Source organism: Pseudopipra pipra, chromosome 6, assembly GCF_036250125.1.
Source record: "Pseudopipra pipra isolate bDixPip1 chromosome 6, bDixPip1.hap1, whole genome shotgun sequence".
NCBI classification, from domain to species: domain Eukaryota; kingdom Metazoa; phylum Chordata; class Aves; order Passeriformes; family Pipridae; genus Pseudopipra; species Pseudopipra pipra.
The window spans coordinates 26,991,760-27,014,873 of record NC_087554.1 but is presented as its reverse complement, the minus strand read 5'-3'; the positions used below and the strand labels follow the sequence as shown (position 1 = coordinate 27,014,873).

General features: G+C 44.0%; 1 protein-coding gene across 4 annotated transcripts in view; it reads right to left on the bottom strand.

Moving 5' to 3' along the window:
- Positions 1-4,106: 4,106 nt before the first annotated feature.
- Positions 4,107-23,114, bottom strand: part of TYRO3 (TYRO3 protein tyrosine kinase) — a 42,550-nt gene continuing 23,542 nt past the window's right edge. For all 4 annotated transcript variants that reach the window (XM_064658086.1, XM_064658087.1, XM_064658088.1 and 1 more), the window contains 10 exons: positions 19,972-20,101; positions 19,032-19,132; positions 17,883-17,978; positions 15,462-15,542; positions 13,730-13,822; positions 12,879-13,000; positions 12,467-12,576; positions 10,953-11,112; positions 9,427-9,563; positions 4,107-6,558 (listed from right to left, as the gene is read on the bottom strand). In XM_064658086.1, coding sequence (XP_064514156.1) covers positions 6,183-6,558; positions 9,427-9,563; positions 10,953-11,112; positions 12,467-12,576; positions 12,879-13,000; positions 13,730-13,822; positions 15,462-15,542; positions 17,883-17,978; positions 19,032-19,132; positions 19,972-20,101 — 1,406 coding nt within the window. In that variant the 3' untranslated portion in view covers positions 4,107-6,182. The remainder of the gene's footprint in view (positions 6,559-9,426; positions 9,564-10,952; positions 11,113-12,466; positions 12,577-12,878; positions 13,001-13,729; positions 13,823-15,461; positions 15,543-17,882; positions 17,979-19,031; positions 19,133-19,971; positions 20,102-23,114) is intronic.

The window sequence follows — 23,114 nt, the reverse complement described above, 5'->3', positions numbered from 1 at the left end:
AACGGTGACCCAGAGAGACTTCATCAATAGGTGGAAAATTTGGGAAAGAATTCACATAGTGAGCCCAATTGTTGCCTCAGGTACAGCCCAGCATATCAGCTTCAATGAAAGTGCAGTGGCATAATTGGGAGTGTTGGCAGACAAGCTGGAGTGAATCAGACAGGGGGGAGGGAGTGTGAGAAGTCACCGGCTGTTTGCTCTGCCAGAGATTTCCACCCCCACAGCAGTGCTGGTAGAAACATGTGCCTGTGCTTCATGCTTTTCTGTGCATCATCTATCTTCGCTACCTTCAGCAGCACCAGCACTGCTGGCCCCAGCTGCTGGAACCCCCAATTTTAGCAGAGAGAGAACAAACAAATACTGGGAAGAGGAGTCTTAAATTGCCCCAGCTGTGTGCTGAGTGAAGGCCAAGCCTTGAAGTTTGGATTTGACACAGGTTTTTTCACTTAGGAGGGGTTCTGGCAACAGCTAAGTGCCTGCTTTGTTCTGGGGCATGATTTGGGTCCCCTGTATAAGCCCCAGCTCTGCATCTTCTTTTGTCCTTACACCCTGCAGCTTGGGTACAAGGTTCATGGTGACCAAGAGGTTGTTAAACCTCAGTCCCTCCTCGTAGGCCCAGCCACATGTCTGCACAGTATTTCTGCTCCTCTTTGTGTATCTTTGTGTAAGAGGAGAGATACTATAGACAAATAATACCAGGAAACGTATTAATTAGGTCTGAACCTTACCTGATGCTGGGGAGGCATGCTGCTTTACATCACCTAGCAATGTGAATCTTGGGAATTTTTATCTTCTTTTAAGATAATTTAAAAAGAAGAAACAATGAGAGGCAGCAGGGAGTGACCAAAGGGCTTTCTGCTCTTGCTAGCACCGTGTTGCACAAGCAAAAGTGGCTCTTGCGGAGGCATTCATTAGCAGAATGGAAGTGAAGAGGCAGCAGCAGTCTCCCACGCAGCTTGGCTAATGACAGGGTAGCAGCAAGGATCCTTGTCTTATATATTAATTAAGAAAGCAGCGACCTTTTGAATTTGCAGCACTAACTGCCACGTTGCAGTGTACAGAGTGTGCTTCTCTCCAATGACCCACCATTTCTTTCAGCTCCCCATTTTTTTCACCTTTACTGGCATTGTATATTTATTATACTCCCAATTAGATCGCTTATGCATGCAAGCCCTCTTTCCTCATCACGAATTCCTGCTTCCTCACACTGCAGGCTGGCAAGAGCCAGCTCCTATAGAGACTATTCTGGAAACTAGTCCAGTCCCATAAAACCTATACTGAACTGAGCAAAGCTTAAATCAGCAAGTGCCATTTATTTCCTGGGGTCACACATTTCTTCCAGTTCCATTTTAAGCCAGTGAAAAGAAACTGGAAGCCAGTGAAAAAAAAGCTATGTAGATACTTTCTGTGCTGCTTAAATACCTGCCTTCTAATTTCAGTCCTACTGTCATATATGACCAAAATATGTTCCATTTCACCTAACTGCATTTGGGAATGAGTTGGCTTGGCATGCCTCAAGCTGGAGGATCCACAGAGTAATTAGTAAATGAGGAGTTGATCATCTTTGTTTTGTTGCTAGACCTTAGTGCAGTGACTGAGGTCTTATTCATACTGACGTCGAGTTCCTTTTATATGACAAACGCAATCAAAACCCATGTCCATCGGTCCTTTCTGTTCTTGGATTAAGTAACTGATTTTTAGCTCTGTTTCCCATGGTAACAAGGCTCTCTGATCACCAGCTGCACGTGTTGGCCCTAATAGCTTTTGAATCCACTGATTTATTTCAGCCAAATGCAATGGCAAGATTGAGGTCTGAAGGATAATTAAGTTTCTACAAGTTTTCTGAAAACAGGCTGCATGTTGCAGACTCTATTAGTGCCACATCGGTACCTTCATTGCAGATGGAAATTCAATGAGCTCGTATTGGACATGAGAGACTCCACCAAGGGAAAAAGTCTTATAAGTACCTTAACCAGGGGCAAGCTTCGCCCACAGTTTGCAATCACCCATGGGATGTAAATCCACACGAATCCAGTGTTTGTAGAACAATTTGCTATTTTAAGGAGCACAACAGGTGTGAAATAAAATTCGGACTGTGTGTTGAGGGTCCCTCACAGAAATCCCCGGTAAAAAATATGAGGACTTGCAAAACTTGGTGGTTGCTGCGCATCAGGGGAAAATGAATACTGCCAGCCATGTACAGAATGTAAATCAGGAAAATATTGATGTGCAAATATTGTTCCTTTCTCTGGTCAGCCAGACTCAAATGTTTATTCAAAATTAATTGCATTTCACTTCAAGAGAGTGTTTTTTATGGAGTCAAGAGTTTAACACTTCCCTCCAAACACAGGTCAAGAAGGAAGGTGGCTGGTCCCAGGGTAGCTGTGTATGAGCTCCAAGGTATATCCATGCACTGCTAGCATCTGCTGAGCTAGCATCAGCCTTGAACGCTTTCAGCAATTCTCCACACTGATTAGGTACTGGATCAGGCTGGAGTATCCCCATATCTGCAGGCTGAGCTGCCAGCACAGCCCACAGTCTAGGGCCCATCAGTCAGCCTTGGCACTGGAGCCGACAGGGGTATGTCTCCTCGTGAATTTACTACTCCTACACAACAGAGATGGTACTGTGAGCTTCTGGTGTGCTCTTGCTAAGCACTGTGGGATCACGCTGCCTCACAACTGAGTCGGTAACTGCCCCAAGTGGCTTAAGCCTCTGCTAAAAAGAAGGAGACCATATCCCATCCTCAGGGAGATGTGGATGGAGGAGGAGTGTGGTCAGGCTTACCTGTATGGGAGAGAAGTTGCTTCAGCATAAACAAGCACTGTCCCTTGGCCATCTCACTGCAATGGATGGGACAAGGGCTGCTGCTTGGGAGGATGGGAGGGACTGTACTGTTGTACTAGGGTGATGGAAAAAAAGGGTGGTGGGGGGGAAACACATTGATTAATTTGTGCCAGGCTGGTTCCTAAATCAGAACTGTTAGGCTGAAGCTTCCCTGAGGTCAGGATCACAGCACTGTCTCCAAGCAGACAAAGGGCCAGGCCAGCTGTGTACAGCCTCTTTGTGATTTAAAAGCAACACGTTGCAGGGCACTTGGGCTGGACCAGAGCATCTCATCCTTTAACAAAACACACAGCCGGTCGCCACCTCAGACCCTTGCCTGGTCCCAGCTGAGGCAATGCCTTCTCTATTCTGGGATGTCATATATAAAATTGCACATCTCTGCCTTCTGACTCCCTTTTTTTTTGTCTTGACAGCTTGTCCCATCTGTCCCCATTTTAAAATCTCCTACCCTCCCTCTTTTCTCACTAGCTCTTCTTCTGGTGTCACTTCTCCTGTCCACAACAGCTTCATTTGTACCTGGTCTGTCCAAGCTTGTGTGTGAAAGGATTAAATCATCGTTTGAAACAAATCCAAGGGACATCACTGGGCACTGGAATCTTAAAATATTAACAATATCAGCCACTTAGTGCTTTGGAAGTCATTTTTCCTGCATTGCAGATGGGGGGTGAGCACTAGTACCATTTACCATCACTCTTCCTCTCTGCACGAGCTGCAGGTAGAGGGTGTGCAGCGTTGTTGTTTGCTGATGAAGAATAAAAGCATGAGGTACACCTTTTCTTCTCGGTGAGCTGGAAATCCAGAGCTCTTTTATGTTGTGCTTGGAACATTTGACTCAGCAGCTGAATTCTACCCACCGCCTCCAAACCTCTCTTCCGCTGAGAGCACTGCCAGTAGTTGGATGGGTGCACACAACAGTTTTCAAGGAGGAACTGACACAGAGATTTTGCATTCCCAGGTGGGATGCAGCATGTCCCACTATGGGCTTCTCCCCAGGTTCCTGCACAGTGGTGGCTGCAGAGTCTGTCTCTTTGTGGAACCACCGGCCCGTGCCCATCAGATTTTGGCCTTCGCAGTCTCAAGGTTGGAGCAATGCAGAGTAACTGTCATCCGGGGAGGTCAAACGTCCTCTGCCTCCAAGAGGTAGCCCAATCATTCTTGGTGAAGGGAAAAAGATGGCTTTCAGCTGGGATGACATTTGCTGTGGCCCCATACAGTTAGTGAGCATCACACAAGCTCTGCCACACATAAGAGGCTGGGACTCAAACACAATACATGTTTTATTATTAAAAAATGCATAAAAACTAAAGACATGCTTCCCAGAGTTAGAGTCTATATGTACATCTGCGCTTCCCAGGCAGTTGCAGGGAGCTTAGTCTTCTGCCCTCACTGCAAACATGCACTGCACAGGTGTTTGTTACCCTTTCTTAGGTATTCTTACCTGCATTTACAGCATTCCAGCCAAATGAAGAGAAAACCCTATACTGCCTGGGGTGTAAGATGGTGCAGTTTGTATCTGTGACTGAGAAACCATACTGAACTTTTAGAGACACCTGTAGGACATCTCTGTTCAGTAGCAAACTTTACAGAAAGGACCCATGCCCAGGTAGCAGGCTGAAATTCCCCTTCCCTAGGAAGAGTTTTCACTAAGGGCTGAAACTGGACCTGAATTTCGTAGTTAGATCCCAAACTTACAACAGGCAAATACTGGGCATCAAAGGATTGAGTGTTCTGATATCAAATGTGCAATCTCTTTGGACTTATTGGTCCCACCTTTGCCAACTCAGCAAATGCTGATGTTTGTGGTATTCGTATCTGAGGAAGTGCAATGTGGAATCCTAAGTCTTGTGATACTGCTGAGTTTTCAGCGCAGTGAAAATAAAAGAAATTAAGATCTAGCAAATATTTAGGATAAGTAGAGCAAGATGTAACTGCACTTCCTTGCTGGGAACCACTGCACAAAACAAAGGCTGATTTACAGTAAAATATTAAATTATTAAAAACCACACAAGCATTTGCAGTTACAGTGAGTCAGACATGCTGATTGGAAAACAAAACGAAACCCAAAGAGCAAAACCATTAATTTTGCCCTGACTGGAAGGCTGCAGTGATACTAGTCTATGTTTTATGTGACTTTTACAGCATACCAGAAAACCTCCTAAATAGGAAGGCCAGTGGTTCTCAAGCTTTTTCATCATGAGGCCTCTCTCTTCAGAGATCTCCCAGTTCATCTCTTCCCCCAACTCACACATCTTCTCAAAGCTGATTTCACACCGTCACTATAGCAGCTACAGTACTTGGTTATTTGAAGAAGTCATAGGACTAATACAGAGAATGATTAAACGAATCTGATTTTGAAGCAAATGCTGGAACCTGTTCCTGCTGAAACTGAAGCAAGTCTGCCATTCTGTATCTCAGCTGTCTCCTTCCTCTCCTGGAGGGCAGCACTTACCATTAATTGGCAGCGTTTCTCCATACTGCTGTTAAGTCCTCTCTACACTGTTTCCTTTCCATTCCTTTGAAGTTGGATTCTGTCCTCACATATGCCAGCTGCTCTCTCTCCCTTTGCATTTTAACGTGAGCTGCAAGTCTAGTCAGGCCTGAACTGGCATCAAACGGAAGAAAAAGAAAGACATAAAAAAGGTACATGGGATGAAGAGGAATGCTGGATTTTCATTTTTTTTCTAATTTCCTTGCTAGCCAAAACATCTGAAACTCCTAAAACAGCCCTGGATCGAGGAAGCGGCAAATGTCACTGCATAAAATAAGCCAGATGTTCAAATTCAGTGCTGGGTAGAAGCAGATATGCTGATCAGTTTGAGAACCACTGAGGTAGGCAACAAGTCTAGGCAGTACTGCTGAGTGAACACGAGGGAAATCTTGCCCTCTTGTCCTGAATGACAGTGTAAATACCCACTAGTGTTTTCAGAGGTATCAGTCCCGAAGTCATGCAGCCAGGATTGAAGACACCATCTACACAAGAGCGAGCACTGACTGAACAGAAGGTGTATTCAGTTCTGCTCCAACATTCAGTGCGAAGGAGCAGAGCACAGACTCTGACTGTCACCTTAGCTCTGAACTCCCTTCAGCAGGATGTGGTCAATCTGTAACTCTACTGCCCCTCTCCCCCAAATCCAAGGGGTTGTTGGGGTTGCGGTTCTTCCAAGCCGTTTGCCACTGCAGCCCACATAGGTGGTGAAAGCTACAAAAGCTGCCCAAGAGCTCTGGCCAGTTCTGTTCAAAGCTGTTCCAGATCCAGCATCAGAGCCCCAGGCGACATGGCATCGTGCTGCACAAAACCAGTCCCAGGAAAGTAGAATGTCACTGCTATGTACAGGCTAACAACTTTTCCCTCCTCCTGTCTCTAGCTCATACAGCAGGCTTTTGTCCTCCCCTTCCTGCCCATCTGGATGCCTTTCACCCTCAGCATCATCTCCAAGGCACAAGGGGGTCATGATGTAGCGATAGTCACTTGTGACAGCAGCAGCTGCCCCAGCAACAGTCTCTTCAGCATCCATATTTCCAAAGGAGGTGTGCAGGGCAGGGTCACTTGCAGATGCCTCTTCGTCCTTCCCAATGTTGACATAGAGAGGATCTAGACTGGAAGAGAGTGTGGACATCCTCCCGCGAATCATTTCCAGCTGGGACCGAAGCACTCCAAAGCTAGGGCGTAGTTTGGGCTCAGGATGCCAACATCTACACATGAGATCGTAGCTGCAAAATAGAGGAAGACAAGAGCCCTGAGAAGCAGAGCAGCCATGCCCTGCACCTCTGAACAGGGGCTTTGGGCAGTGCAGCTTAAAAACGCACAGATGCTTTTCCCAAAACCTATCAGCTTTGGCCTTGCACAGGCAATACAGCATGTGGATGGTCATTATGGATCTAATTTCTTATTCCTTCCCATTTTCAAAGGCATTAGCACTCCGGTCAAAATAGTTATTTAGACACTATCAAAACTCCCAAAAGTCCTGTCAAAGCATGCTGAATTTCTTGGTAAAACTCTTGTTTTGCTGTCTCTAGGGAGCTAAAATAGGATGGTGTGACATCACCTAGTAATAGCTTCTGAATTTATTCACAAAAAGTGTCCTCTCAACCTCTGCCACATCTGAAACCATCCCTTCAATTTCTAGTTCAAGAGCAGATAAATCACAAGAAGAAAACCAATATTGAACTGTGGTAGGCACAAGTTATGTCCAGAGTATTCACACTGTGTTAACTCAGCACTCCTGGAATAACTGAGGTGTGCTGCAGTTTCTGCCTGACAGGTTGTCAGCAGGACTGGAAAAAAGCACATGGGTTTTGTTTAGAGGACTGTTAAAGAATGGACAACAGCTTCACTGCTGGAAGAGGGATGCTGAAATGGCCTTTCCACTACAAAGGCACCACCCCTATGCAGAAGATTTGTTCAGTGCCTCAGGCCCCATCCTGCACCGTTTCTCCCTTTTCCTGTGAGCCACCTCAGCTCTGGTTGAATAAGGGCCAGCATGAGGAGACACCACGGGCTCCTATGGCCTGTGCTTGGGCAAGGGGAGAGAAGCTCTGCTCCCCTGTGGCTGCTTTCCCAGCTCAGTGTCTGTGCTGGCTGGCCTCCCACTGGCCAGGCCTCTGGCTGGAGCATGGCCAGAGCCATTGTCCTCCTCCTCTTTGTGCATCACCCACAACAGTGACAGCTGCATTCCTATGGCGTTATTGTTGCCAGTTTTGCAGGGAACAGTAACAAAGCACAGTGCTGGCACTGAAAAACACTGCATACAAATGAACCTCAGTTAAACTTGTAAATGGAAAAAATCTGATATGGCCTTTACTGGGAAATAAAGCATTTAATGATGGGTTTTATTTTACTTTTTCTGTTCCTTGCTTACTATCAGATTTACAAGACTGTTTTTGATCTCACACTACTTTTACAGAAAGCTTCTATGGTTCAGTTCCCTTAATCCTGATTAATCCTTCACAAACAGTAGAAATAATTCTAAACGCTCCAGATAAAACAGAAACTTCCTATTCTATGGCACCAAATTAAACACTTTCTTTTCCCCTCGCTGTCAATCAGCAGAAATTCATTTGAAAGAAAGGTAGGAAACTACTGGCTGTACTGAATCAGCTCCAAAACTCCATTTCCCCAGTACCCTACTTCTGACCACGTCCAGCAGCAATCCTTGGGGAAAGCCCGTAAGATGAAGGTGGGTATGTAATGAGATCTTTATGGTATATTCTCTCAGATCTCAATAACCTATAGCTCAAGGGCCTTGCAAAATCGTGGTTGTACCTTTTCAGTAGTTTTTGATGGATTTTACTCCAATGCCTACCTAGTAGTTTTTTGAATCTCTTCTCTACTTTCTGCATCTATAATATCCTATAGCCACAAGCTCCACAACTTGGAATCAAAGCTACTCACAGCAGTAAAGATGTAGACACGTAATGAATTTAAGCAGTGATATAACAATGTTTTCATTTAAACTCAGTAACAGTTAAAATGAACTGCTGAGAAGATAAAAGTGTACAGCTTTAGTAACAAGAGTACAGATTATTCCCCATGTGGAAAAAAAGGAAAAGGAGAAAGAAACCATATGAAATAATCTACCATCAAAGCAGGAGGAAAGAGGAACAATAGAGGACTTCATGTTGCCCATTTTACATACAAGGAATTGCCTGAAAGGACCACTAAAGTCAGTGCTCACAGTTATGTCTTGCTTTGGGCACAACACAGAGAAAACAGACTTGCTTGGGCCCTCAGTGAAATGATTTCACGTTGTCCAGACAAGGCAAGCTTTTACCCTGGGATAAGTTATGGTAACACTCCCTGAGGGATCTCAGCCCCACACGTGGAGTCCAGGAAGCTCCACCCACCACCCACGGAGCAAGGGTTCCTGAGCAAACACTTCACATAACCTGCTACCCAAGAATGGTGCTTTGGTTGCAGGACTAAGGCAGGAGCACACGCTGCAGCATGTGGCTGCCTGATGCCCTGAGGACTATCTGAGTCCTTTCTGTAAGCCTGTAAATGTCTGAAACCAGTATCTGCAAGATTGTCCTGGTTTTGTTTCCACCTGTAATTTACAGTGGGACACTGACCTACAGAACTTTAGATTCACCTATCTGCTCCCTTCTCTTTCAACCTGGTATTTCTGAGAGTAGTAGATCCGGTTTTGAAGACTGAGCCAAACTTTGAAAGACGCATGCAGGCCCCTGCCTCTGCAACCCAGTTTCCTCATAGTCTTGCTAGACTGCCTTCTGTTCAGCCTTCAGGGTGTGCCATGAAACTCATCCCGTTGCTCAGATGTTGGCCTGAGAAGGCAGGGAGTAGTTTCTACATAAGTTATATACTTTCCACAAAGCCAAGAGCTGCTAATGTTGACACCGTTCAAACCCTTGAGTCAAGTTAGCTGCTTGTGTAGTTACCACAGGATCCTGGGAGCTCTGCCAGCAGAGAATATCTGGTAGCTAACCCAGAGACTTTCTAGTGAATGCCTCTGTGTACTAGAAAGTGGATGGATTCAGATCAGCATTCCAGCTAGCTGCCTCTGTTTCCTAGCGAGCCAAACTTCTCAAGAAATCAAGTCGCCAGGGTGAGGAAGTACTCACACATCTTCCAGGCACTCCGGCGGCTGTTTCAGCCTGTTCCCACTGATGAGGTAGTTGTAGATTTCTGCATTCTCAATGCCAGCATAAGGGGTTTGCCCTCTGGTCACGATCTCCCACATGGTCACCCCGAATGCCCACTGAAAGAGAACAGCACAGAGAACAAGTGTACAGACAGTTCCCTGCTCGCTGGGGTGGGGTTTCAGTATGCTCAGACTGTGCTGACCCTCCCAGTCTGGGGTAATGTCATGTGAACAGCAGTGGTGCAAGGACTATCAAAACTCTAGCTAGACAACAAAAATGACCCATCAGACGCAGCTGATGCTGACATACCATCTTAGGAGATGGCTGAAGGCCCTATCTGGCCCCATTCTGCAGTGGAGCAGGGGAAGATGTGGGAGCTGCTGCTGTCTTCCACCTGCAGACCTCTCGCAAGCATCTCCTACTCATGGTTCTTTAAGGTATGCAGTATTGGTTTTGTGCTATAAGAAGATTTTGGTTTGGGGCTCGCGAATCAGTTTCTTAATTCACTGAACCAGATTCTGAGCTTCTAGTAATGTACAGGCACAAGTGAAAGCAGAGTTTAGCCAATAAACAGAGCAAGGAACAAATCACGCACGGCTTACCTTCATTGCTGCTCTGCACTGCAACATTCGTACTTGTACGTTTCAACTGCAAGGTTTGTTAGGTGCTAAAGATTATTATTTTCATAAGCAAACCCCTGTCCAGTATCTACTGTAAACTGGCTGAGCTAGTGATCACCAATCGCTAAACACTGTCCACAGCTGTTACAGCAATCACTGAGCAACAAAGCAGCCACAATACAAGGCACTCTCCAGTTACATTGTGACACGGATAACTGGAAAGTCCACAGGACTGAAGGACAAAACTAGCGTGAAAACAGACAAAAGGCAGCAAGGAAGAGAGGAGACAGTATCAGGAAAAAAAAAGAAAGGAACAACCAAAAAAACCAAAGGGAAAATATGCAACAATTTCAGATGAATGGGTTTAGCCTTGCTCCCCAGGGGCAAAGTTATTGGGAGTGTCTAAGCACTGATGTATTCTATTCAGATCTATGAAGTTCCATCAATGCCTCCTGTAGCACAGAGAACCTTTGCTGCATTTACACATTAAGTGTGTGGGTTACATGCACTACAAATGTCACCTTCAAAGTGTCATGGAGAAGAGAAAGCAAAAAGAATAAGAAAGAAGAAACTGCATAAAGAAAGAGGAAAAGGAAGAGGAGCAGGGGAAAGGTGAAGAAGACGATGGGGATAAGAACTGACAAATAAAGGCCAAAAGGACAAGAAGAGGAAAAGGGTTGATTTCTTCTGCCATAAGCCACTCTCACATATTTTTAGTCTTGAGTTCTGACAACACTGAAGGCAGAGGTAGCACCATCCCTCAAACCCAAGGCAAACTCCCTTTCCCATCACCAGGGCCTTTTCCCACATTGACTGGATACAGAAAGATTCCTCTACTTCAGTAGGAATACAAATGGTCCCCAAATGCACCAGAGCAAAACTCACCACATCGCTGTGCGTTGTGTACAGATTATCTGCCAGACTTTCCAGAGCAAGCCACTTCACTGGCAGCTTGGAGGCACAGCCCTGACGGTAGTAGTCTCCACTGTAGATTTTCTTAGAAAGTCCAAAGTCTGCAACACTCACATTCATGTTCTCATCCAACCTATGGGAAAGTTTTCATGATTGAGGAAAGGAAAGCATTTTTTGGCTATGTCAGGCAAGAAAAAAAAAAAACAAACCAAAAAACCAATGTTCAAGGAACTGAGGTATATAGTTGACCAAGTATAACCAAAGAGGATAATGATTTCATCTACTTGATGATCAATGTGAAACAGTTTAGTGGTCTCAAATCAGTTCCTTCAGACTAACAGGGAAATAATTAGGACTAATGAAGTAAGGAAATAGCCATGCTCAGACGGTCTACTCTGTTACACAAAACAAACCTAGATACTTTCTGTAGTTTCCAAGATTATCACAGGACATCTGCAGTGCTCAGTGCTACCACCAAGGCCTGGTGAATGGTCTGAATTGCCCCTCACCCACTTAAACCTAGACACATTGGTAGGCAATGGAAGTGAAGCCCACAAAGACTTCATGTTCCCAGGCCTCATAAAGGACTCACTGCTTTCCCCAGATGATGTGCTGAAACATGCATTCAGCTTCCTCTGGAGGAAGTCTGCAAAAATAGGAAATCAGTATGGGTTTTCTTGTAAATGTCAAAGCAGGCTAACCCATCATTTTTCATTATGACTATTAGGCTCTTATCTGTATATCTGGACATTCAAATGCCTTTGGAAATCTGTGTCTCATTGCGGATTTTATCAGTTGTTGTGGTTTTGTTCAGAGGTAGAGTTCTGCCTGTCAGAATGGCTTGTTCCTTACTCCATTCTTAGGGAAGAAGTAGAGTGGAAAGAAGAAAAAGGACTTTTCTACCCTTCAAAGCAGTCAAGTTATTTTGGGGTCAGGAACAGTGAAGTGAGATCACACGGTGTGTTCACCATTTTAAAGGCATTCTCCACCAGCTTTCAAGGAAACTACAGTTCTTATATTGTGATAATCAAGTTCTCAAAATAGATACCAGAAATATAGACTTCAGGCTACAATGAAAGTTTTTTTCTCCTAACACAGCCAAACCCATTCTCTCCTGTTGGTTACATTATATTGTGGAACAAAGAGCCTATGCTGACACGCAGCCACTAGAGTAGCTTCTAATTACAAACACATATTGTAATCAGCTCTATGAAACTATATGTGCAGACCAATGATGGAAAAGTTCCTTATAAAAAAGGTTTATTTGAAAGCTCAGTGGGACTTCAGGAGTTGCTCCCTGCCCCCAGCACCACCACCACACACCCCACTACCATGGTCATGGCTCCCCTATGTCTATTCTCACTCAAATGCAAGGATCATCAATCTCAGACAGAATCCGTCCCCACTTCTGTGACGTAAAAGTTTTCTCTTCCCTCCCTCACCCACTCTGGTCTTTTTTTTTCTCTAAAAACTCATGGGTCACTTACATGCAGTTCCGAGCTGCGAGATCCCTGTGTATGAAATTTTTTGAGCTCAAGTACTCCATCCCACTGGCAATGTCAATCATGAACTTGAGGAGCGTCTGAACAGGCAAGTTCTGTAAGAAATAACAGTTTAAGTTCTGTTCCTGTAAGCTTTGAACACATATGGCAAAACTGCAACATTTGCTGCTAGCTTAAGGAGCAGAGATGGGGGATATAGGGAGGGGGATGGAATGGAGGAGCTGGTCCTCAACATGCATGGAATTAAGTACTTCAACATCACATCTCACGACCTTCTCTGGTATTAAAATCCAGTCATCTGTCAGTGTCTTTGGGAGGCCAACCCTGAACTGCTCCGAGTACATTCTCTGAAAATCCATACCCTTCCAGAAGGAATTCTACTGTAAGACAGACTTACAAAAGGGTTTTCCCCAATCCGTGACATCAGCAGGAAAGCATGGAGGTCTCCATGCTTCATGAAGGGCAGGATCACCATGGGAATTGGGAGACGGCCTTTGGGACGGCTCCGTAGACTGACTCCTGAGGAGGACACACACAGCAAAGGGGTGTTAGCAGACAGATCACGCCCAAGTGGAATCTTAAAGGTTGCTTGCCTTCCTCTTAGAAATCTGGAGGAAAACATGCAGTTTTGGCAGGTAGATTCCATGCTCAAGGCCCCTTTCCATGACTTCATGCCAGAAGGTGTTAAGATACCTCTAAGCCTGCTTGTTTCAGAGGCAGTACTAAGTGCCTAGTGCCTCTCAGATCTTCTTGCAGGACCTGCTATAAATGTTTCTAGGATCACTCCAGACCAGACAGCCCCAAACCCCAGGCTTTGCAGTACAATCTACACATTCTCGAAATAGCCTGTGTTCCACAGTGCTGACCCACAGATGTCGTACTTCTTACTTGGTACTTCGGAAACGCACAATCTTCCCTGCCTCTATTTATAGTGTACCAATGCATCTGTCCATATTTCATGGCAGTGTAGACATATCTCGGCCATCCAAAGTCTCCCTGATGTAGTTCGCAAGAACCAAAGAAATGGCTTAAATAAGAGATGCTTATTACTGGTGTATGAGGGCAAGCGTTGAGAGCACTTACACACACTGGGCCCGGTGAAGGAGCAGTGCTGATCTATGCAGGACTCCAGGCAGCACAGAGGTGGCTGCACTAGCACTGCTGTTGGACAGCAGTGCAGAGTGAGATCGTGTGGGATTGTGCAGGAACAGGAGGTGCTCTGTGGCATAAGCAGCAATGCTGGCTTACCAATCAGTTTAGTGACGTGTGGGTGGTCAAATTCCTTCATACACGCAGCCTCTCGCAGGAACTCCTCAATGTCAGTCGATGTGAAGATGTCCGCTGGAAAAAGTGACTGTAAGTTTTCCTCCTTTGTGGGTGGCTCCAAGGGACTTTACAAATAATGATTATCAGAAGCTTGTTCTTTGTGGCACAGCACATCCTCTCAGACCTATAGCTAGATAAGCCATTTTACAACAAAGCAGAGCCTGACGCTCTCGCCTGGTATGGGCAGCAGTAAGCACACATCAGGGACATCTGGTAAATTGGTTATTGGCAGAGTAAAGACCTGCTGATTAGCAGCTCTTTTCTCGTAAGAACTTTCCTTGGAAGCTGTGCAAAGCACGTGGGGGTTAAAGATGTAAGAATAAATTAGGTAAAAGAACCTAAACTACAGTGTCAGTGAGGAGACATCACACAAATGAAAGAAAATGTTGAAACTGAGGAGATGGCCTGGAGCCCCTGACTGACACAGCAGACCCCAATTCATCTCTGATAAGGATGGCATGAAAGATCAGTGGTTCTCTGTCTCTGAGCATAATTGAGTCTTCTAAGGTGCTGGAGGTAAGATTTCTTAAATAACCACACTACTGGAGAACATGGACCAAATTCAGCAGTGACATACATCAGCATAAATTTGGAGTAAATTATTTCTCATTGCTATTACTCCAGATTTATGGAAATAGATCAATATAATGAAGAATTAGCCCAGTCAACTACTTCCTCCAATTCTGTTGCTGCATTTTAGCAGGAGTCCTCCAGTCCTGCTGCAAGATCAGACTCAGACCTGTAGGGGAGTATTCATATTATCTGCTTTAGGCAAGTAATTTCAATATGATTCAGAAGATAAAAGCATATTCCCTTTTTACAGTCAGTGGAGAAAGGAAGGTGCCTCTGGAGGCTGACAGATTGTTCCTAAATTAGATGCCTGAAGGTAGACAGTCTGACTACACAAAAGTTTGATTAGAATTATTGCTGAAGCTGGATTAAGTTGATACAACTTACACTAGTGTGATACTAGTATATTTAGTACAAGCTGGTATTCTGTGACAGCAAACTGAGCTCCAGAAGTGAGTGTGACTCTGCTTTCAGTCGGTCTCAGTTAATTTTTGCCTTACAGGCAACAGGGATGAAATAACATCGGTTAACCTATATAAACACACATATATGTACGTACTTGCTTTGATTTATACCTATCTCTTAATTGCTTTTCTTGTTACAGACTTGTGTCTGATGAATGTGTTAGTTGCCCTTGTTATGTATAATCATCAAATGACAAATCAGAAGGGAGTGAGACTAGTTAGTTAAATGTGCCTGACTGAGTTAGCTTGTCACTGCATTCAGCCCAAACACTCTTCTGTGTATTCCAGGATATGGGCTTGGAGGAGTACTGTCTTTCACTGCTGAATTATTAGGGCAAAGCAGACCTGTTTGAGCTGTCTGTGCCGCATGATACAGTGGTTTTGATTGCACTCACCACGTGCTAGATGCTGTAGAAGCAACTAGGGTGGTATAGGTCTTTCCCTGAAAAGCTTCCACTACAAAAAGACTGACATGAAAGGGATGGGTAGAATGGCTGAGTTGGAAGCTCAGAGAGGAGAAAAGAGCATCAAGGCATGTTTGCTGAGAGCAGGACAGACAACATTTAATCCTTCCAAGCTTTCTTTTCTTAAGTAATTCAGGTAGCCCTGCTCCCACTTACCTTTCAGCATCTTCACTGCAACTTTCTGGAAAGAGCCATCATCTAGCTTCAGTAGTGCCTCTCGAACTGACCCAAACTCCCCTGTGAAATGACCAGAGAAGGCAGTGAGGGAATAGCTTATTGTGAAGAAAGGTTCTCTTCAGGGGTCACTGGGAAAGAAGCTGAATAACCATAAGCAATGCTTCATTTTTCATTCTGCAGTTCCAGACACCAACTTTCAGCATATGTGTGCCTAGAAGAGGTAGCACTACCAGTAGACAGAGATCACTGTGCTGGCAGTCCAGAAGGCAAAGGAAAACAACAGGGGAAAAAAGCAATATCCAGCCAGACAGACGATGCAGAGACAAAGTTTAAGCTGGGATTGTAGGCAGACATTTCTGGGGAAGCCATATCATGAGGGATGAGTCTGAGCAAGGTTCCGGTCAGAGAGGAGGCTGTTAGGTGAGCAGCAAGTGGATGGGTTGGCGGAGGCTCTCAGTATTAACAGCCATCAGAGCTGAGTGATGGTGCCAGACTAAACGACTTGAAATATAGTCAGCCTTATCTCTCAAAACTCAGGGAATGACTTCTATGAATCACAGTCGACCAGAGAAAACACAGAGTACCTACCTGTGTGTGAGTGATATGCTGATTCACAGGAGGCAGTGTCTACTCTGGTTTATTCTCTAAGGGAGATAAGAGGGAATGCAACAGGCCAAAACCTCTTCAAATTATTTTGGCCTGAAGTGGCTTTATACCACAGCCTAACAGCCTCTTTGCATTAGATCTGGCTATAGATTTGCTCTCCCTAATTTTGTAACTGCCTACTCCACCCAAAATGCATTAGTATGAGGAACTTTGGTACTGAAAAGAAGGAAGCAAAATATGGCACTCAGGACACCCACCCCAGAAACAATATCTTTCCACTAGCTTTTCACCAGCATCCTTCACTACCGTACAGTACATGCTTACTACATGATAACCATGAGGAGTGGATCTGACCACAAAAGAGGAAAATGGGAAGGAGCAAAGGCATTTCGTGCTGCTTCCATATTATGGAGCTGTTGCTCAGCTGTAGAGTCAGCAGAGCCCACGGTAATGCAGACATGCCATCTTACAACCTGTGTGCTGAATGTGGGGTTGCAGCAGTGGGACTGACAACACAGATCAGATCCTACCAGCTGGTATTCTCCCAGCAAGATCATGCCCTGGGGACCCACTGCAGCTGATTTCAGTTTGTTACCTGCCATAGAGACAGCCCAGAAGGGTTGAAGCAGGGTCCCAGAAACTGGCCAACAGCTGATACTCACAAAGAGATGACACAGCTGTTTAATTACTTAGCTTTGTTAAACCCTCTGAGAACGCTTCTGCAGGAAGGTCATCTTCCTGCTCTAAAAGAAATGCATTTGTTCTAAGAGGGATGGAGTAGAAGAATGCTCCCAGTGGGAAAGGGTCAAAGAAAACTGCAATAAAATTAGTCTTATAAAGAAAAAGGAAGCAAAACACTTCAGCTTCCTTTTGCTTATGACCCTGACATGCTCCTCTCATAGTTATTGGCTTTATCCTTACACGTTTTCATTTATTTCTAAAGACTGCCTTCAGACTGAGAAGTAAGGAAGGATGATTCAACAGTTAGCACACTGGTCCGCCATTTGGGAAATCTAAATTCAAACTCATCTTTCCACATAGAGTTTCTGGGCCAATCTCTCAGGTAAGTTAAGTGAGAAGCATCCCACTTTTGCTCTGACAATCCCTCCTCATCTGAAGACCTCTGAGAAATATTAGCAGCACCTGTGTACAAGATCCAGCGGGAGATTCACAGTCAGAAGCACTCCTAAGGACTTGAACTAATGAGGACAAATGTCAGCAAAATTCAGTACCTGTTCCAAATGTGCCTCCCTAAGAGGCCAAATTAAAATCTGGAGGCAAACCACCCCAGACACTGAGAATACCTGAAACTGAATCAACTTTTTTTGAGCGGTTGGAATGTTTGAGGTATATCATCTCTGTCTCTGTGTTGTCTCAGCCCGTTTAATACTTCATGCATGCTTATGTAAATGGAAGGAATTCTATAGCACCATTTTGTTATTAGAAGGAGCAGGAGTTTAACTGAACATTCCTTTGTTTAAATCTCTGAAAGAAATTCACACACCAGTGAATCAACAGTACTTTGGAAAGCTGAGCACAGACTGCAGTTCATGACTGTGTCAAGCCATATTATAGGAATGGCTTAGCCAATATCCTCTTAGTTACGCTAAACCTCTGAAATGTTTTATCCCAGTGGAAGGGATAGCTCCATTTTAATTGCCATTTAAGGAGGAGAGAAAATTGCCACAAGGAGGAGAGAAAACAGGCTGCTTATGATTGCTTCTCCTTACTCAACAGTAAAGGTAACACAAGCGGGATTTTCAATGTAAAGCCTTGTTCGGTTTTGGTTCTTACCCTTGCCCAACATTCTTCCCAAGGTGAACTGCTGTTCCTGGATTAAGACATCTTTGAGTTTTGTCTTCAGCTCATCACTTATCCCTACACTCTCCACTGGAAAAGAAACCAAAACATAAAAATGAAGAATTAATAAGGATACCTATATATTCTGTCACAACATCAAGTATCACCTGTTCTAATCTCCATCTCCAATCTGATTCCCATACTGTAAGGAGGAAACCTGAAAAAGCCAGTTCCCTAACATGTCCTCTAGCCTCACCACAGACAAGAGGCCAGTAACTTTCAATCACAAGAAAATGTACCAACATTACTTAAAGGGAGAGGGTGTGATAACACCACCCTCAAACACACCAGGAGCAACAGGAATACAGAACTAATGTAAATAACACTGAGAAGATAAAATCCAATCAGAAGGGCCATTGACAGACACTGGATCATACAGCTTAATTTAAGTTGATGGAGCTGCACCACTTTTCAATGACTGGCTCTCAGACTATTTCAAGTACAATGTAAGTCTCACAGCACCTGGTTGAGAAGGTAATGTAATGTCAAAAAATTTATGGTCACTAGATTTAATGGAGAGACCTTTAAATCCAGGGGAGCAAAGTTAAAGACTCATCCTAACCCAGCTATGCAGCGCTGCTACAGAGAACCATGCCCTTGATGAACCAGGAGACAGAAATGGATCATCTTAAATCTGGCCATTCCTGTTACTCAGGCTCCTGTTTGATAAGTTACTAATTCCTGGGTTTCCAAGACTGATTAATTGGTTCATGCTTGTAGCACAGCTCAGCATACTGAGTTTAAAGCATACTGCTAATATTCTTGAGCTGTATTTATCTCACCATTGTATAATATTCCAGTCGAAGAAGTCCCTGTAATGTGAAACTGGGGCAGAGGAGTGGCGAATTCATGCCTTGCACTAATATACACAATGACTGTAGCTGTAATTAGCAAGTGCTAAGTAACTGGTATGGCAACAGCAATTCTGGCCTTTCATCTCTGCAATTCACAAGGTCTAAGCCTCTTTGTAAATTAATCCCATGTTTTTGATCAAAAAACATCAGTTTCAGTAAAAACAGAGAGAGTACAGTACATGCATGAACACATCTTCCCAGGCAGAATCACTCAGGTCATTTTACTTACGTGTTGCTTCAATGAGTTCTGGGCCCTCCCTGTTGAAAGACCTGGCAGCTCTGAAATGGACTGCTGGATCCCCTCTGCCAACCACACTGCCAAAGGCATGGCTAGAAGGCAGAAAAGACACACAGGACCATGATTACATGGGCCATTCACTTCTAAAAGGGTGTGCTGGACAGTATGGATGATTTCTCATCCCTTGACATATAAATACTGCAGACTGTTTTGTTAAAGAGGGTGTAGCTGGAGAAGAGGAACAATGGGTTTATGCTGCCTTGCTAATGCACCTAGAGGGGGTGAGAGCCTTCCAAAACAAGGGAATCACTCCTCCCCAGTGCTGGGAGAAGCTGCAGGTTGGGGCAGGCTGCAAGAGTCATGTAAACAGAGATGCTGCTGTGAGAGGGAGGTCTGAGAGACTGAAAAGAATGGGAACCTTGCTTGCAGCTGGGAGCAATCCACAGCCAAGCAGCCAACTGTCAGAGGCGATGGAAAGGAAACTTTACTGGGGATCCAGAGGGTTCTGGGCAGTCAGGAAGTTACAATCAGCTGCTAGACTGAAAATCAGCATGGGATAAAGAGCTCAGCCCATAAGAATGTTTCATTAGTGAGTCTTTTCTCTTTGAATCTCTTAAGTAGCGGTGCTAAGAATTATCTTGATCTAGTTTACATATCTATAGTCTAATAAAGCCTAGCTATTAACATAACATTTTTTCTACTGTATTTTTGATGTTCTTATTTTGAAGAAAAGGTAGGCATTCCCAAAATTGTTGAAAAAAACCAACAACAGCCAAAAAAACCCCCCCAAAATCCCAACCAATACAGTTATCCAAAGAAAGTGTCAAAAGTACTCCATCAACAATGCTTTTTGAAAAATAATTGAGTCAGAAACCACACTAGAAGAGAAAGCAGAGATCTCTCTAACCAGCTCAAGGAGAGCCTCCCTTACCCAAACCGAGTTTCCTTTCTTCTTTTCCGAAGAAGAATAAGAGCCAGGGCAACAGCCGTGACCAGAGCTGTGAGAATGCCTAATGCCACAGGAACCCAGGACGTCCCATAAGGAGGTTGTCTCTGGCCACCTGGATGATAGAGAAATCACCAGTCAGAAAATAGAAGACTGTCAGTGATAAACACACCAATTTCTTCTTTTTGCTTTTAAATGGAAAAGCCATGCTGCTGGACCTGGTGTTCACAGTGGATCCTTGTATACTGGAATTTGGCATAAACAGCTGCTCAGTCAATCATCATGAAAACTAGCTGTTTCACACAGCAAAGGCAGAGCAAATGCATCTAGTTATAAGAAACTATTCTTAGTCTTTAGCCTTGAGAAAGTAAAAGGCTCTGCACCAGATTATAATACTTTACATAAGCTCATGATCTGCTGCGCTTTAAACTGGAGTTTCAGGACGAAAAGGTTGCTTAATATGAGCATTCTCTGAGCAGGTTTCACCTTGTCCTGCTGGAGGCAGTCAGCAGAACCTTGACCAGGCTACACAGTACTCCCTGAATGTCAACCAGATAACATTTTGAAAGACAATAGTGAAAGACAATTGCCTCATGGCAATCTCAGTAGAAATATTTACACTTCTCCTATAAATCCTCACACAAAGACAAGCACCCTGAGGGATTTGGTATTAGCTATAACTTCACAATGTTGTTTGGTTGGTTGCAACTTGTCCATGTCTCTCTCCAAAGAAAAGGTGAACTTTAAAAAGTGCCCTGTGAGTCAAGAAATAAGTTAGTGAGCCTACAGGTTCCAATTCTGAACTAATATTTGCTCCCAGAATATGTATACTTTTGACTACAAACTGTCTACAGAAGAAATGGAGATGCTGTCAATCTGAGTAAGCTCCAGGCAAGGAAGGTAAGCAATATAATTATGAATAAAAAGAATATGATCTATGCCTGGCAAAAAATGATAAATTAATCCAATTCCCTGAGAGATTTCTTCTCCAAATACAATTACTAAAGCTTAAATGTGAATTTGAATGGGTTTATTAAAATCTAGGATAGCTCTCATATCTCCAAATTATTTAAGAGCAAACAAGAAAAGGTAACAGGTCCCTGACCACCTCCTTCATCTTCAAGCTCACTTGCTCACCATCAGCAGTTGACTGTGCTTTAGCAGAAGGTAGGGAAGAATCATCTTTGATGATATAAGTAATCCTATTATAAGTCATGACAGTATAAGCAAACCTATCCCTAAAAGAGATGTTAGGTTGATGGGATGGGATTTGGATGAATCTCTGCTCAGACGTATACAAAAAGGAGTCGGACACCCTTACTGGCAGAGTCCTGGCAGGCAAGAGGCTTCTAAGGCTTGATTACCAGTTACATTGATGAACCTCATCCAAATTTTTAAAGAAGTAATATTAGTCTAAAACACAGGTAGAGCTTAATGAAACATTGAGAAAGCAGACTAGTACTTCTCCACTTGAAGCAAATTATCAGATCTTTAGTACTTATTTTCCAGCATCTTACCTCCTTCAGTGACTCACATATACTTTTCCCACCCAGAAGGCTTTACAGGCTTTGGGTTTTATGATACTACCTCTTGCTGCAACTTTTGACCCAGCCCTTCAAGGCTGCTTATGAGGAGGGAGAGATCAGAAACAGAAGCTGTATTTCTCAAATACAATAAAGGTAACTCGAACCCTCCCCACAATTCCCAAGCCAATCACTTGGGCTGTGTCTGCCAAACAATCAGGGTAGAAACAACTAACAACACTCATGTGAAAGGTCCTCTCTGATAGTTAACAATAAGGTTTCCTTCTCCCTGTGGTGAGACAAATCTCTCTCGGCTTATTTTTCTAGTCTCTGTTAGCTGGCCTGGTGAGAGACCGGGGATTTAGGTCAACTTCCGGGGAGTCCCTCCGAAACGAGTGTGGATGAAACAAAACAAAACAAAACAAAACAAAATTATTTTCCCTGTTTCTAAACTGCTGGGAATCAGGAGCCCATCCCACATTTTACAGCAAATGTGTCAGAAATAGGAATGAATGTTGAAATTCACTGCTTCTCCTCCTCCAGCCCACAAATCATTGCTTCCCACTCACGTCACTGAGCTCAAGAGAATGGCTGCAGCCCAAGTAAAGATCGAGCTGCTTCTCTTCTCTCAACTCTGTCTCTCTCCAACCTCCTATATCCCCCTTTTTTAACCAGCATATGCCTTAAGACTGCACAAGGCAGAGAGAAGATGGTATTATTAGATGAGTTTAAAAGAGTACTTTGGAGCCCTTTGATGATGAGAACCCTTTTATTTCATAGCAAGTTTATATCTCAAAGGTGTGCAAAGAACATAATCCAAGAGTCTTTTCCTGCCTACAGTTGTAAAGATTACAGATAGGGAAAAGCTACTAGACCATTCTGTTCCTCGCTCTGCAATGAAAGAGGGAAGTTTCTATTGAGAATGTTTCTGAAAATATTAAAACAATCTTTGTTAATAGCACACAAGATCTCTGCATAAGCAGGGTGGAGCTCCCACTAGCTTTGCTGTGATGACAAATTCAACCTAAAGTTTATACAAGCTTAGTCATCCTTATTGCCGCACTGGGAGCTGGTCAGAAACCACCCCTGGCATTTCTCACAGAAAGGAAGCAGTGCCAGTTTTCTATTTTAGGAAAGGAAGCAACTTATATTTTCTACCAGGCCTGAAACAAAACTGCAGTCTTTCTGCAGCTCTGCTGTTTAAGGCCTGTCAGTGTTTCCACAGTGAACCTTTACTTCCAGCCTGTTATGCTTGTGAAGAAATACACATGCTTTCAGAAAGCATTTGACCAAAACAAGCACCACTCCTGATGCTACTTTTTTTTGAAGTGGTTTGTAAATAAAAACAACCAAACAACAATATATAGTGCTTTCAGGATTGTCCCACTCCAGCTCCCTGTAAAATGCAAACCCTATACATTCCCTGGGGCTTCTTGCCAGTGATGGCCATTTTCCAAAGAGAACTCCTAGTCTTTTCAGATACTTTACTCTGTGTTTGGGTGCCACAGAAAAAACCTGATCACAAAGGAGGAGGAAAAAAATTGATGGAGTCAGTGACCAACCTCCATAGGGTCAGCTCTGGACCTCCACACCCCTTCATTCTGC